Source organism: Alosa alosa, chromosome 9 (genome assembly GCF_017589495.1).
Source record: "Alosa alosa isolate M-15738 ecotype Scorff River chromosome 9, AALO_Geno_1.1, whole genome shotgun sequence".
Lineage (NCBI taxonomy): Eukaryota > Metazoa > Chordata > Actinopteri > Clupeiformes > Clupeidae > Alosa > Alosa alosa.
Window position 1 is genome coordinate 5,574,236 of NC_063197.1, and position 15,771 is coordinate 5,590,006.

Sequence of the window (15,771 nt, forward strand, 5' to 3'; positions counted from 1 at the left end):
TGGAATACTGACTGTGTACACTATTGATTATAAATCATAACAGTGTGACACACTCACCTTGGAATACTGGTCAGGTATGTGACGACATTCAGGAAGTCCTCATCAGGGACGTCATTAAAGGCAGAGTGTTCTGGGAAGGTGATGATCGGAGCGCCATCTTTTCCTCGCCCCCCTGCACATAAAATGACAAGGCCCTCCTATCACCACCCTTATCAGCATGTCTTTCACACATGGGGCAGCCGTGGCCTACTGGTTAGCACTTCGGACCTGTAACCGGAGGGTTGCTGGTTTGAACCCTGACCAGTAGGCACGGCTGAAGTGCCCTTGAGCAAGGCACCTAACCCCTCACTGCTCCCCGAGCGCCGCTGTTGATGCAGGCAGCTCACTGCGCCGGGATTAGTGTGTGCTTCACCTCACTGTGTGTACACTGTGTGCTGTGTGTGTTTCACTAATTCACAGATTGGGATAAATGCAGAGACCAAATTTCCCTCACGGGATCAAAAGAGTATATATACTACTTACTTTCCAAACTGAGGCATCTTTCCAGTGATAAAGATCATAAGAGCTAGATTACACGCCCCACCTGACCATTAATCGTCGCTCCCTGCTGCAATCAATGAAGACTTAACAAGCTCCTTTATGACAGTAGCTGTAAAGGTAAAGGTCTATTCAGAGTTATCACTTCATGAATGAATACACATTAATAAATACATACACTACCGGTCAAAATTTGGGGTCACTTAGAAATTTCCATTCCACTCCATTATAGACAGAATACCAGCTGAGATCAGTTGCATTGTTTTGTTTTTAATCAAGGCAGCAGTTTTCAGATTACATTATGTGCTTACATAATTGCAAAAAGGAAAATTGGTAAATTTTGTCTATTACGGAGTGGAATGGAAATGTCTAAGTGACCCCAAACTTTTGACCGGTAGTGTACATAATAACATCCACAAAGTATTCCTTTCCTCAGCTTTATGACCAACGTCCAGATGTTCTGCTTCTAGTTAAAACACATGCCTTCAATTATACACAGACACAGATCTTAAGATAATGATAAACTTAGCCACCAGCCAAAAAACAATGCTTCAGAATGTGCATATGCCACGGCATTCAGCACAGTTCAATTGTGAGCTGTGGACCAGAGTCAAATAAATCTAGCTGCATAGTAACACACCACAAGATGGTGATATTGAGCTATAGAATACCTTGGCTACACAACACCACCTTTGAAAAAGAGTGTAAAAATGAAATATAAAGGAAGCCTGAGAAAGTAAATTAAATATTTTCCGTCTAAGACACTACTGTAGCACTACAGTATTGCACTGTATATGAAGCACATCAGCATTTACTGTTTTTACAAACATACTCACACTACTAACTCAGCAGAACAATGGCAATGTTACTCTCATATCTTAGACACCTGAATTCATCAATATGATTTAATGAGTCTATACTTGATATTTATTCGGTCATGCGCGCACGCAGACATACACACACACACACACACACACACACACACACACACACACACAGTGTTTAGGAAATATTACACAGAGTTGACAAGCCAAAGGGAGAAGTAACTGCTGAGTTAAGAATGTGTGAAACATCACTCACACTAACTCTCTCATAGACACAAATACACACACAAAGCAGCAAAGAAATTAATTTGCTGTGACTCAAGAACAGCTATAACTCAAGATGAAACATCCTCTTGTTTAGCAAGACAATGATCAGGACTTATCACATGTGTAACAGCCACAACAGAAAGCTGTGCCATTAATACCTTCAACAACTGTTAAACTACAGGTGATAAAACATGTGATATAGCTATGAAAAAAATAATTCCACTAATAATTCCACAGTGTTTTATAGCTCTAAAATGTCCACAGTCCACAGCCTTCAAGTCACTATGACCCAGTGCTTCTTTCCTGGCATCCTACTTCATGTTTTTACTGAATCAGTCTAGTGCACGGAATGTTTCAAAACACCCCAACATAATTCAAAAAACACCTGTAACTGGTATGAGACCTGACGTTCTGCTAACCCAACTTGTCTCTGAACAGCATGTACCATATATAAGCTAAGGGACTTTTGTACCATATATAAGATAAGGGACTTTTGCATTGTGCAAATGTCTGCACAAAGCTACAACACTACTAATTCTTTAGCAATATTAACACATAATAGCATTCCTATTGTAGACTGTATGTCACCCTTTTTATTGGAAGAGCAACCTTCATTTGTGACCTTCATTGATGAGCGTAAACTAATGTAGTCCAGATTATATTTTCTCAGCGGACATGCAATCCCACAACATCTCTGTCTTCATTAATCTTTTTCTTGCATGATCAGATGCTTTCAATTATAATGATGTCTCCATGACTGTGGCATAAATAGAGAAATATGACACCTTCTTCCCAACCCCCCCTTGTAAGATTACATAACTCTGCAAGCTCTCAAGATCACAACTCCAAATGTCCAGCTGGCAGGGAGCGGGAGGGCCAGGCCAGCCCCGAGTGGTCTGACATGGGTGGGAAGGAATGAAGACGCTCTCTCTATGGAGCTCTCTGGCCTGCGCTCATGGCGTTCCGCCCACAACGGGTCAGCAGAGCCGGGTGCTGCTCTAGCACTGGGAGAAAGAGGCACTTTCTGCCAGTCTTCAGCAACCACACTGCAGTCAGCACTCACTGCACTCATTTGGCTGATGCTGTAGAAAGCCACGCTCCAAGCAATACTCAGCCCTTACAGATCTGTCACTGCTCTATCCCAAGGAAGGGTCAATATGACATCAGTATATGTATGCCATCGGAGGTATGTAATAATCTAACCAGAGCTGTAAGCTCAGTAGCTAGAGATAGAGAAAAGCATCATTTGAAAAGGTGAATATAAAGTGTTAATACAAGTATACCTACTGAGCCATTCAGTATAGTATTTTCAGCAAATATTATTATGACATTAAGAGGTTACTACTAAAGAGTGATGACGTAGGATTGTATTATTAAAACAGCCTGGTGTTTCAGCTAATCGACTGCTCCTTGGACAGACGGACCAACAACAAACATGACCTATGACAGCGGCAGAGTGTTTTGGAAATCTTGTCCTCAGCTGGAGTGGAGTGCACACTGATTTATAATGAGGAAAGCATATACCACAGAGTAGCCCTGAGCACTCTGAGAACACCGGTCATTCTCTCCAGGTTATGTTTCAAGGCAAATCAGCACCTAAACAGACTCAATCTATGATATACTTTGAAGATGGCAACCTGCATAAAAGTATCAACACCATGGTTTCCAATTCTTTATACAAATATATTAAGAACTGTCACTTGTCCAACTGTCTTGAATTGTAGCCCATTTGTGAAATATGTCTGGCTTTCAATCTTCTTGTCATGTACTCTAATAAGTAACACCTAATTCCCACAGCCTGGGGGCACTGGGAGAGGAAACCTAATGTTAAGGGCCTGAGCTTGAGCATCCAACAGCTAGCCATGAGGGAGCAGGAAGTTATTAGCAGGCATTAGCATTGATTAGCAGAGATGATGGCAGATGTCTGGTCACTTATAAATGGCCTTCTCAACAACCAAAGGTCAGATAATGGGCACTCCCATCAATAATGTGAAAAATAACCCGTCTGGTAAGTCGCAAGTAAGCTCTCTGTTCTTGTACAATGTTGAGGGTCGAAGAGAATATTCAGACTAACTTGACTGACATATCAGCCAAGTCCAGCAGTCTGATGTAAAAACCGAAACACCCACAGACAGACAAAAGTGCATATTTTTAGAAATTAGATATCACTAACTACATGCTAGATGCACAGAGGTCACTCACAGTGCAGGAGTCACTCTATACCCAGAACCAACACTAGAATCTACAAATAAGTGCAAATGTATTACTTTCCACAGGGAAGTAATAATGGATGGATCATTTCCCTTACACAAATTTTCTGGCAAACAGTTGCGGTTAACTTTTGGCAATGTTGCAGCAAATTTGCAGCAATGCCATTATGCAAATTCGGTGTTTCACTAGAAGATCACTGGATGTTTGCCATTATTGGCTAAGTGTGATGGCAAATCACTGGTGAACACATTTGCCACTTGTGGCAAACTTCTAATTGTTGATGGAACTTTGCTGGAAATTTGCCTTTGGCCAACATTGGCAAACTTCTGGCAATATTTTCTAGTAAACTCATTTGTTTCCCACAAATTACCCACAATTTTGCTGCAAATCTGCCGCAAACATTTAATTTTTGTAAAGGTTATGAGACATTATAAGACACTGAGAACCTGAAAAGGACGAGATCGAGGACAAGACATACACACTCTTACCTGATAAGAGGGCAAATTTCCTGTGAAGCTGCTCAATAATATCCACTGCCAGCAGCGGCCTGATCTCCTGCTGCATAATCTCATCTGGAGAGAGAGAGAGAGAGAGAGAGATAGATAGAGAAAGAGAGAGTGAGAGAGAGAGAGACAGAGTGAGAGAGAGAGAAAGAGAGAGATAGACACAGAAGTGAAAACGAAAGTAGAGAAAATAGAAGGATCTTAGTCAGCATCACACAGAAAATAGGGAACAAATGTCAAGCATTGAATGAATCAACCTGAGAAATCTGGAACAGTACATAAAGGAGTGTAGGGCCTTACTGAGATGCATAAGCAATGTGCAACATGATCCCAGCTGGAGGAAGAGAGCAAGCACTGGCCCACAGAGTTGACAACAAATCACTGGACAATATATAGGACATACTGGGAAACTATGTGTCAGGCACACATGTATAATATATGTGGAAAGAGGTCATTCTGTGGTTGGAAATGGACATTTTCAAAAAGGCCATCCATTCTGGGGAGACATTTTCCAATACGATGCTGTTCCTCACAGGGAAGACCCTCACAGGCAAATACAACTGGACATTGTGTTTTTTATGGGAGTTCTATCTCAATAATGTCCATTCGAACAAATCACTCTTTCTTCCCATTACCCTTAAGCTTGGTGGAGGACGTTAGAATGGCTTGGTGAGGATGTTGGGGGTGGGGTGGGTTGGAGGGGGTTACTGTTACAAGCATTCTTTGCTGTAAAGGCAAGGGGTTGCCCTGCAGCCCGCTGCACTCAGGGACTAAATAATGGCTGACAAACCCTCTTCTGTGTGTGTGGATAAAAGAGTGCATTAACACCGGCCACACTTCATCGCGGGCTGAGCGAAGCCTTGCGAACAGCAGACAGAGAGAAAGAAAGAGAGAGAGAGATAGAGAGATAGAGAGCGAGAGTAAGACAGATGGAAACAAAAGGTCTGATCAGAGAGATGGTCAGCAAAGACTAAACCTGTACTTCTGGGTTGCCGAGTAACAGAAAACATAAACAACATAGATGGTGATGATGTGAAACAATCAGCAGGGTGATTTTCTTATGGCAATGTTCAGATGAATTAGCCTAAGGGTTGTTTTTTTGTTGGGGGGGGGTACTTTGCAGGAGCAATGGCATAAGTGTGTGTAAACAGTGCATGACAGTGGCATCCACCACTGTCTCCAATCTGTCTGCTCCACCTTGACCATGAAGCCCTCAAGAGGAAGCGTCTTACACACATAACACAATGATCAAATGCACTGTGGAATGCTTTGTAGCACAAACCCTCACATGTACCCTCAGACACAAACACACGTACACATACGCACATGCGCTCACACACACAAACACCAAAACCAACAAACACTATGTTCAAAAGGAAGGAAGACTTGCGTCAGGGAACATACTTAAGACTCCATTTACTGCCTATATCCTCGAGCTTGACACACACATTAATCATGACGGGGCACACGACTAAGCACAGGAACCAGAGAGGATCCTGAGAGCACAGATCACAGACACAGGCTCCTAACTCATCTCCCTCCGATGGGGGCTCCGCTCCACATGGATAAAAGCAATGTGTGGAATGTCCAGCAGGTGGATATTTTTGGGCGTACCTTTGGCATACTTATTGCAGTTGCCAGTGGTAAGCTTCTAATCAGACATGGTTTGATTGTTTCAGTAGGAGGGCACAGAGATGGAGGCGCCAAAGCCTACAGAACCCACGCCCAACCTTAGAACTTGAGTCCCACCGACTCCAATAACATGCATTGTTAATTGCCACAGCAAACTGCTGTGGACTTGGCGCAGTCCGCAGATTCTGCCGGCGACACACAGGGACCCAGCAGATTAGCGCCATGGTAACAGAGCGGGGTGCTGCTGTGCTGCTTTCCTTGATGGGGTAAGACTGCTCACCTCGGCCTCGTCAGATTCCTCCATCTGTCTCCGCTCACCACACAGGAAGTAATCTAAGCCCTCACTGTCGCACACTGCCACCTGCTAATGTATGGAGCTCTTCACAGCCAACACTGAGGAGCCGTGAGTGAGCGACTCGTTTCACGCAGGATAGGCTATAAAAACAAGATAAAGACATGATAAAGAATACCAAAGTGAAAGCACCTGTTACCTAATAAAAGCTGCTGTAATTGACTTTTTGACCTGTGGTCTGGTGATCTCAGGATCTGTGCCAAGCTACTGAAGAAATTAATGCTATGGACTGTTTTCTTAGACCAAGACTAAAATATTTAATTTTGTCTGTACCGTTATATTCAAAATAAAATATGAGTGTTTGATTTTAGACAACTGAGTAATGAAGTTTAGCCACCATACCAGTAACGTTAGTGTTTTCCTTTCAGTATTATAACCTATATTATATAACTGTTTAAAGGATATGTGGTTCAAAGCCATCTGTGACTTTGATGATTCAGGTATTTGTCTTAACCATTGTTTGGACACAAAAGTGGCTTATTTTGACTATTTCACCAAGCATAATAGTCTTCATCAATATCAAAGGCCACTATGTTCTAACCCCATGTTTAATGCATACATATACATACGTCCATACATGTCTGCTGAGGTGTTGAGGTGATACAATTTTTAAAGTGGAGAATTTTCTATGACAAAAAAGTCTTCACTGAGAATGTTATTGTAGCCTACTGTAGAATCATATTAAGTTGATAATAAATTAATTGAGACTGGCTGACTGCCAGTTTACTGAAAGATACCGTTATACAATCTTCTTGTTATGTAGAATTGGTAATGGTAAGCACCAGTATAAAGATGGTCACCACTCTCTTTCAGTATACAGAGACCTTGTATTTTTGCTACAGAAAAGTCAAGACCAAATTGAACCATAATATTTTTACAAATATTAGCTTTTAAGCATTACAGATTGGGGAAATTAAATAAGGGAAGAGGCAGTGTGCAGATTGTGAAATGACAGTGAATCTAAATGTTTAAAACGGTCTTTATAAAAAGTGTGTTTATCATCATTTGCACACATTCACGTTTGAATTCCAAATGCATAAAAAAGATGAAAAGATCTATCACACAGAGTATTGGGAAGAACAAGGCCTCTCACATGCAATACGAAACTTATTAATACAAATCTGTCTAAATGGAAAAGGCACAGAGCTTGTTATGCATCTGATGAGAACTTGGAAAAAAAGAGAAGAGAACCTGTCTCACTCTACCACCCTAATGAAAAAAAGATACGTTCCACAAATCGCACTGTGTCTGTGTCTACAATGTCTATGATGAACACACACATGTTTATGTTTCATCCATGACCTCATTGGCTCCATGGCCAACATGTGGCACACAGCATACCATATCAGTTCTACAACAAGGCTATAAACATCACTGACAATGTGAAAACCACATCACACAAGCCATGGAACACAACGGCTGTTCTTACAAAAAGTGGCATTTTCATTTCTTCCACACATTCACAAGATACCCAACTGAGATACTTTTGTCTGAGATAAATAACAATGTAACAGTGTCATCAACAACTGCAAAATTTCTTGTGCCATATTGTTTCTACCTTGTCCTCGACTTCCACAAATTTGCAACCCTTTGTTTTGATTCGGAATAAAGTTGCTGGCTGGAGACATGTTTCTTTAACAGAGTCCAGCTTTGTTTGTTCATGTGAGCTCACCCAATCTTCCGTGACAGCCGGCGAGCTAGGGCTGTACGTCTTACCTATGACTGGTCTCGTTCGCTTCACCGCGGCTGCTGGAGTGAGGACAGGGAGGGGGGGCTCAGGACGTCCACCGGAGGAAAACATTCCCGTCCTACAGCCGAGCGCTCATCATCACTTCTGCTTCTGCCTGAACCTCAATCCTCCTCAGACAACTTCCTGAAAACGCAGCAGCTGTGACAGAGCCCTGGCTGGAGAGACATTCTTGTGGCGAGTCATGCGTCTTTGGTCACTTTTTCCAGTTCCTTCAACTGCTTGCTTGCCTTAGTTCCTCCAGCCTTCTTAGCTTAAAAGCGAGCACACACACACACACACACACACACACACACACACACACACACACACACACACACACACACACACACACACACACACACAATCTCAGCAGGGAAGGCAACAGCAGCCGAGCGACCTATCAGAAGTCTGCAGCCGACAGGGAGCACACGCACCCTCTTGCTCTCTCCCTCAGAGTCTCTCTTTCTCCCACTCTCTCTGTCTCTTTCTCTCCTGCACTCTCTCTCTCTCCCGTCGTTGTCATGAGGCAAGCAGTAACTTTTTTCTCCATGGCAACTTGATGGGATGTTAGAAGGATGATGTTCTTTAAAAAAAATGACAATTGGAGTGTACGTGCCCCCCACCTCTACTGCTTTAAAGTCATGTGCCCCCCGCCCCTACCCCAAACACACACACACACACACACTCCACCCATCCCAACCCCCACAGCACTCTCCCTGGATGAATGAGCTTGACCATTAAGCCTATTACTGCCGCTGCCTGGGAAGACAGCACTGTTTATGATCCAGAAGGAAGTATTTCCCCAAACACCGGTGTCCACAGACAAGGCATTGTATGTAAAATAAGCCCATTTTTCCTTCCCATTGTACATTAGGTTTACAGAACAGCCAGAGTCCTGGGAAGCAGCCACGGAGACTGACCCTGTTTGATGGTTTGAAATTGTGACAAGGCCACCGCAACAATAGAAAAGGTCTCTTCTAATGACCCAACCTTCGTGGTGTGAGGCGTTTCATTATATTACCAGACACAAAACATGATAAGATCTCTCACTGTATGGATGGCATACAATTGGGTGCATCTGTGAGTTTTTATTAGGATGTGAAAATTCCACAAAAGCCAGTATTTTCCCCAAAAAAGTGTAGCTGTTAAACCACCATATGAAAGGTGTTATTCCAGATCAGGAGGGGGACAAATGGATCGGCTTGACTTGTTCTGATGAGATAATTAGTAGAAAGGCTTAATCACTTGGCCCATCTCTGGCCTTTCGGCTGTGAGAGAGAGGATCAGCAAGTGCCGTGCCCAAGCACCCCAGTAAGACTCTCAACAAGCAGCAGCGCTCGGCCCATTGCAGCACTCTGGGGCCAGACAATGGCGCGTTCTGTTTCAAAGTTGCGTAACAGCCCCACCATGCGTGTGGACCGAAATGGAGACAGGCAATCAGAATAGGCACCTTAATAAGCGATGGGTCCTCGTGCTCCTGCTCTCAATGCTGAGGTAATCAGAGGACCCTTGATGGGGTTCAACATCCTAACAGACACATGCACACACAGACACACACACACACAACACTATCCATACTACACAATTTGTGCAGTGTTAAAGATTACATACAATGGATGAGCAGATGGATGGACACACACAGAATGAAGTATTTTTCCTTGTTTGCTGATGTAAGCATGCTCAGGTGCTATTGTACAAGCCCATTTACAACCCTATAATTACACATTCCATTCATGTCATCTTTAAGACATGTACACACATATACATGTCGATATAAAATCATTCATTTACATGCTCATTTTTTCTCCCTATCGCTCTCTTTGTCTGACAGTCTGCCTATCAATCTATCTGTCTGTCTCTCTCTCACACACACACACACACACACTCACACACACACACACACACACACACACACACACACACACACACACACACACACACACACACACACACACACACAGTCACACTCTCTGTCATCCCGTACTCTGTCACAGACCACTCATCGCCCCCTTCATGTAGGTTCAGTGCTGTCCGCCTCTGGTGACAGTCCGAGACCTCTGGGCAGAAGTTCACCTCAGCAGGGGAATGTGTCCTCTAAAAATAGCTAATGGCTCCTGAGGCGCCCCTCCTAATCAATGGGCTGAAGGAGCAGGGGCCCAAACAAAGCCTCCCCTTAGTTAGCACACAGACACCAGGGCAGCCCCGGCCATGTGATTCACAGCAACACTCAACCAGTGCAGGCCTCAGTCTTATGATACTCCCCCTCTCCAGGAAGAGGGAGAGAAACAGAGAGAAAAGTGGGGGGGGCAGTAACACAGGACAGGATACAAGGACAAAAACCATGTACGTGTACCTGCACAGCACACACATCTCATGACACAGAGGAGCTCAGAGGAAACATCACCACTGACAGGATCACACACACACACACACACACACACACACACACACACACACACACACACACACACACACACACACACACACACACACACACACACACACACACACACACACACACACCAGCCAGTGCTCGAAAGACACAGAAAATCTAATATAAAACAATCTAAGCAAGTGACCCTGTGAGACTTTCAGACTGGGCAAAATCCACAATGGCAACTGCACAAAATCATGCTTTCATCTTATTTCTATACTTGACAACACATTCTCCTCATTATAAACACACTGGCTTTATTTAATAAAATGCCTTGGCAACAACTGCATAAAGTAAGCCCATGTACACGGCTTAGGTCTGTTCATAATACAATCACATCCAGGTCTTGTGGTCTTAATTTTATTTCATACTAATAATTTCTTGAGAGCCACTGAACATGTGGTCACTCTACATAAAAGCTACTGGCAAAATGAGAATCCTGTGTTTCATGCTCAGAAGAAGCTATAAAAGGGAGTGAATGATCTTGGGAATAGGACTTGCATGTATCCACCCCCCACCTGCCCCAAAAGACTGGACGCATACTGTGTGGGCAGGAAAGGTACTCAGTACACTAGCCACGCTTACATGGACACTTCTATTCCGATTAGAAATTGAATAACGGCTTAATCGAAATACAAATGGTCATATAAACACCTCAATTGGAATGAAAATTCTTGATTCCGAATGAACACCTATGTAGACGGTCATTCAGATTGACTGCTGTATCTTCTCAAGAAAAAAGTAGGCAACAACAGCTATTCCGATCAAAGATTCTATAACACTTGAGAGCACCTGATTGGAATAGAACGCACCCCATGTAAACAGACGGCACGGATTTTTCAATCGGAATAGTTTAATTGGAATGACAAAAAAACTGTCCATGTAAACATGGCTACTGACACACACACAGAGACACACAAAACAAAAAAGCAAACTAATGTCAAGCAGCGTGGGAATGAATCTCTGAATAAATGTCATCAATCAACACTTATTGTACTCTGCCCCAATGGAAAGAAACTACATCATTATATCACCAAAATAACATGCAGTCATCTCTCCAACTTAGAGGCAGACAGCCCTTGGCTGATGACATTTAAATGCAATCAGAATTTAGCATTCAAACCCTGCTTTATCATTTAATTTAATATTTGTCGCAGTGTGCTATTTTGCTCGGATACAATTTCCAGGAGAGCAAGCCAAGCAGGACCAAAATAATAGGATGGCTCAGCCTCAGCCTCATTTATCTGTGAGCAATGCAGTAGTGGTCCAGCACAGGAAAGAAATGAGGAAGAAGTGAAGTGAGTAAGCAAATAAAAAGTTACAGGAACCTGCAACTATGGCCACAATCATCTCACAATAGATCTAGTAGAAAAGTGAGAAGAAAATCAGTGTGCTGCCTCCAAATCTAGGATTCTTCTGGAGAAGAATCCTCGCATCCTTTGTAAGTGAGAGTTATTGGGTGTTGGTGACCCACAAACAAGTCCCTGGGAGACAGAGTGGTGCTTTACAAATGCAGTGCTTTGGAATGTGTCCACTGAGCCAGGCATATGTTTCGGAAAGCCCAGGTGGCTTTGATTACGGTGGGGGTGTTATTGAAGGGTTCCCCCAGGAGCGCCGGCACTTTTGAAGCCCCCTTGAAGGACAGAAAGCCCTGTGGCTACACTGAAACATCTCAGCTGGAGTACAAACTTTCCTTGACACACTTAACTCAAAGAGAAATATCCATGGGAGCTGTAATATATAGATCTAAGGGAACATAGACTGTGTGGGTCATATGTTATGACATCATCATAATGGCTGCTCCTGAGGTTACAGGACAAGCATGGCTGCCTTGAACAGCACACAATCTTTTTTCTCCCTGTTCTCATTTCTTACAAAAAATGCAAAATTCCTGCTGAGTAGCTAGTGAAACTGTTCACTTCACAGCACAACAGGAGTTGCACTACTACCACACAGCTAATGGATAAAGCATTGTGTTGATGTGTTAAAGGAACATATTCTGCATCTGTGTGATCATCTGAACATTGTCAGACTACTTAGCCACAAAGACTATCCACTGTTTCAGTTCAACTCTGGCACCAGGGAAATTAAGAGATGACTGCCCCCTTTCTTCTCCTCTCTGCCAGGGTACAAGACAGAACAAGAATGGGAAGGGCAGCCCATGATAAAATGTCTATTAACACAGTTCCACAAAGGAATGTGGAAAAGGCCCTGAACCCTGTTTAAAAATGAGCCTCGAAATAAAACAATAAGGTAGTCATACAGGGAGAGAAAAGGGCCAGATCAAATGCTCAAGGAATGTTAAAGGGGTGGTTCAGGATTTTGGACATAGGACCTCATTTCCAAGTAAGCAAGTGTGATATTTATCAGTGGAGACCGTTTTCAACACGTTTCATCCAGTCCTTCTAATTGCAGAGTTCGCAGGTGCTAGGCTAGCGTAAGTCAACGGTATGTGCTAGCCTGCCACTAAAAACAGTCTTACCCACTCCAAAGTACACCCAAGGCCTAAAAGTCGGAAAAAGGCGGAAAAAACAAAATCCTAATAAGGTGGATTGTAAAAGATATAAGGAAGCATAAAGGTTTTTGACAGTTCTACATCCAGTATAATGTGCCAAGCATGTGTGAGTCATCACACCTTACTGGAGGTGGATAAAAGGGTCCTGATCTCTGCCTGGATCAGGCAGCTAAAAGGCCGAATCTGACAGAAACATACTCAAAGCCCACTGTTCATAATTTTGATTTTGTGTTATGGCCTGTATGTTTGGAGAATACATTCTGCCTTTTTTATTTTTGCTGTATGTCCTTTCAGCTGGCAAGATCTTTAGTGCTGGACAGTGCTGGTGGTCAGTTCACTGTAAACACAGCATAGAAGAGGATAATTACACTAGACAAAAACATCCTGCCCTGAAGCAATGACAACAATAACAACAACAACAACAGCCTGAAACACAACATCCGCACAACTGAGACAGAGCACACTACAGGTGGACAGTTCTCTCTCCAGATGGCCAGGCTGGAAACAGCAGCCAGCGCTCTGCACATGCTTACCAAATGTAGTCTTCTAATGGTCTTGGCTGCCCTACTTTTAGGTGTATCATCCATCCTTTTTTCATTGATTTCTTTTTTCTGAGCTGTGTGCTCAGACCTTGCGGAGTGCTTAGCTGGACACAGAAGCAAGTGAGAAAGCATACTTACAATAGAACCATATACACACTTAACAGTATACAGGGCTGGAGTGAGCGAGTGTCAGACAGACACACCCAAAGCCCTGTTTAAGAGAGGAGAAGAGAAGGAGAGGCTTGTCATCTATGTCTTGTTTATGCTAGGAACACAAATTGGACAGAATGGCCAGAAAATGCCTGGCACATGTCTCCTGCCCAGCAACAGCTACACAGCAATCCGATACAGTCACATCTCTGTGGCTCACTGTATCACCATAAAGCAGCAGTAGCAGTAACAGCAGGAGACTCAGAGCCTCCACTCTACACGACTACCACAGCAGCTCCAGGCACACCCCAGACTACGGAGCACTAGATGGAGGAGGCTACACACACGCACACAGGCACACACGCACGCATACTTCTCTGGGTGGCGGACTCCGTCTCCCGGCACACGCCCAGGAAGCGGTGGTAGGACTCCATCTCGCCGGCAGAGATGCGCACCGTGGAGAAGGAGGCTCCGCGCGAGCACTCCCCGCATGCCGGGCAGCGGGAGGGGAGCGTCTGGTAGCGCGGCGACGACGAGACGTCCATCCCGCAGCAGAACGCCAGCAGCTCTGCGTGCATGCTGCCACCGACCGCACAGCGCCGGCTCGCTCTCCCTCTGAGTGTGAGTGTGTGTGTGTGTGTGTGTGTGTGTGTCTGTGTGTGTGTGTGTGTGTGTTTCTCTGTGACTATGTATGGCAGTATGACTGAGTGTGGATGTGGGTGTATTCTGTTTGTATGCAGGTGTGTGTGTGTGTGTGTGTGGGTGTCTGTGCTGGTGTGGCTGCTCGTCGGTGTAGAGGCGTGTTTCTCTGTGTCGGTGTATGTGTCCACCTGAGCATGTGTTCAAGAGCAGCTTCCCGGCTTGACAGCCTGCGTAAGCAGCGCCCAGTTTAACCAAGGTCAGAGCCAACCAAGGAGAGAATAGAGAGGGATCAGAGAGAGAGAGCGAGAGATAGAGAGAGAGAGGGAGAGAGAGAGGGAGGGAGGGAGGGATCACTCTCTCAGCCTAAGTCAATTATTGCCGCTGTCAGATGCTTCCCCCCGCACGGGATTTATTTACGGCAGCCAGGCGGCACCTGATAGTGTTGGCGAGTGTGTGTCTGTGTCACTTCACCACTCTACTCCACAGCTCATTCACATTCACACACAAACATACTGGCCACAACCTGTCACAACCCCACAATCCCTATCACAATCCCAATTGTCTGTCTCACTACAGAAAATATTCCTATACCCACAGACTCACACACACAAACTCTCTCTCTCTCTCTCTCACACACACACACACCATACACACACAATATAGACAAAAGTATTGGGATGCCTGTCATTACGCCTACAGCAACTTCAATGATGTGGATTGATGTGGGTAGGATTTCCACAAGATTTTTTAAGTTTCTGTGGGAATTTTTGCCCATTCATTCAGAAGAGTATTTGTGAGGTCTGGCACTGATGTTGGACAAGAATGCCTGGATCACAATCTCTCTTCTAGTTCATCCCAAAGGTGTTTGATGCTGTAGAGAAACCTGTTCTCTGTGGGCCAGACCAAACTCGCCCAGTGATGTCTTTATGGACGTTGCTTCGTACACTGAGGTACAGCCATACTGGAATTGAAAAGGGCTTCCCCAAATTGTTCCTATATTGAGTTAGAAGCATATAGTTGTCCAAAATGTCTTGGTATTTGCTTTGTCTTGAAGCATTAAGATTTTCCTTCACTAACAGAGGCCAGCCCCTGAAAAACAACCATTATGACATTATCCCTCCACCAGCATGTACACAGTGCACAAAGTAAGGTCCACAAAGATATGTTTAAGTGATTTTGTTATAGAAGAACTGACTGACTCGCAGAGAACAGTGTGTGTGTGTGTGTGTGTGTGTGTGTGTGTGTGTGTGTGTGTGTGTGTGTGTGTGTGTGTGTGTGTGTGTGTGTGTGTGTATGTGACACAACAACAATAGCTAGCATAAACACACACAGCAAGAGTGAGAGACCAGATGGAGTGTAGTCTACGCTGAACAATTGATTCATTCGGAGTCATCACAACAATAAGCACTCAACAGAATGCACACACTCTCACA

The 15,771-nt window shown here is 44.0% G+C and overlaps 1 protein-coding gene across 2 annotated transcripts in view; it reads right to left on the minus strand.

The window, feature by feature from the left end:
- mcf2l2 (MCF.2 cell line derived transforming sequence-like 2) overlaps positions 1 to 15,771 on the minus strand; it is an 80,181-nt gene that overhangs the window by 55,523 nt on the left and 8,887 nt on the right. Inside the window, exons 1-3 of one of the 2 annotated variants that reach the window (XM_048253446.1) lie at positions 14,070 to 14,289; positions 4,328 to 4,411; positions 58 to 172 (exon numbers count right to left, since the gene is read on the minus strand). In XM_048253446.1, coding sequence (XP_048109403.1) covers positions 58 to 172; positions 4,328 to 4,411; positions 14,070 to 14,274 — 404 coding nt within the window. In that variant the 5' untranslated portion in view covers positions 14,275 to 14,289. Of the gene's footprint in view, positions 1 to 57; positions 173 to 4,327; positions 4,412 to 14,069; positions 14,290 to 15,771 lie in introns of those variants that run through there. The other variant, XM_048253447.1, reaches the window with a different exon arrangement.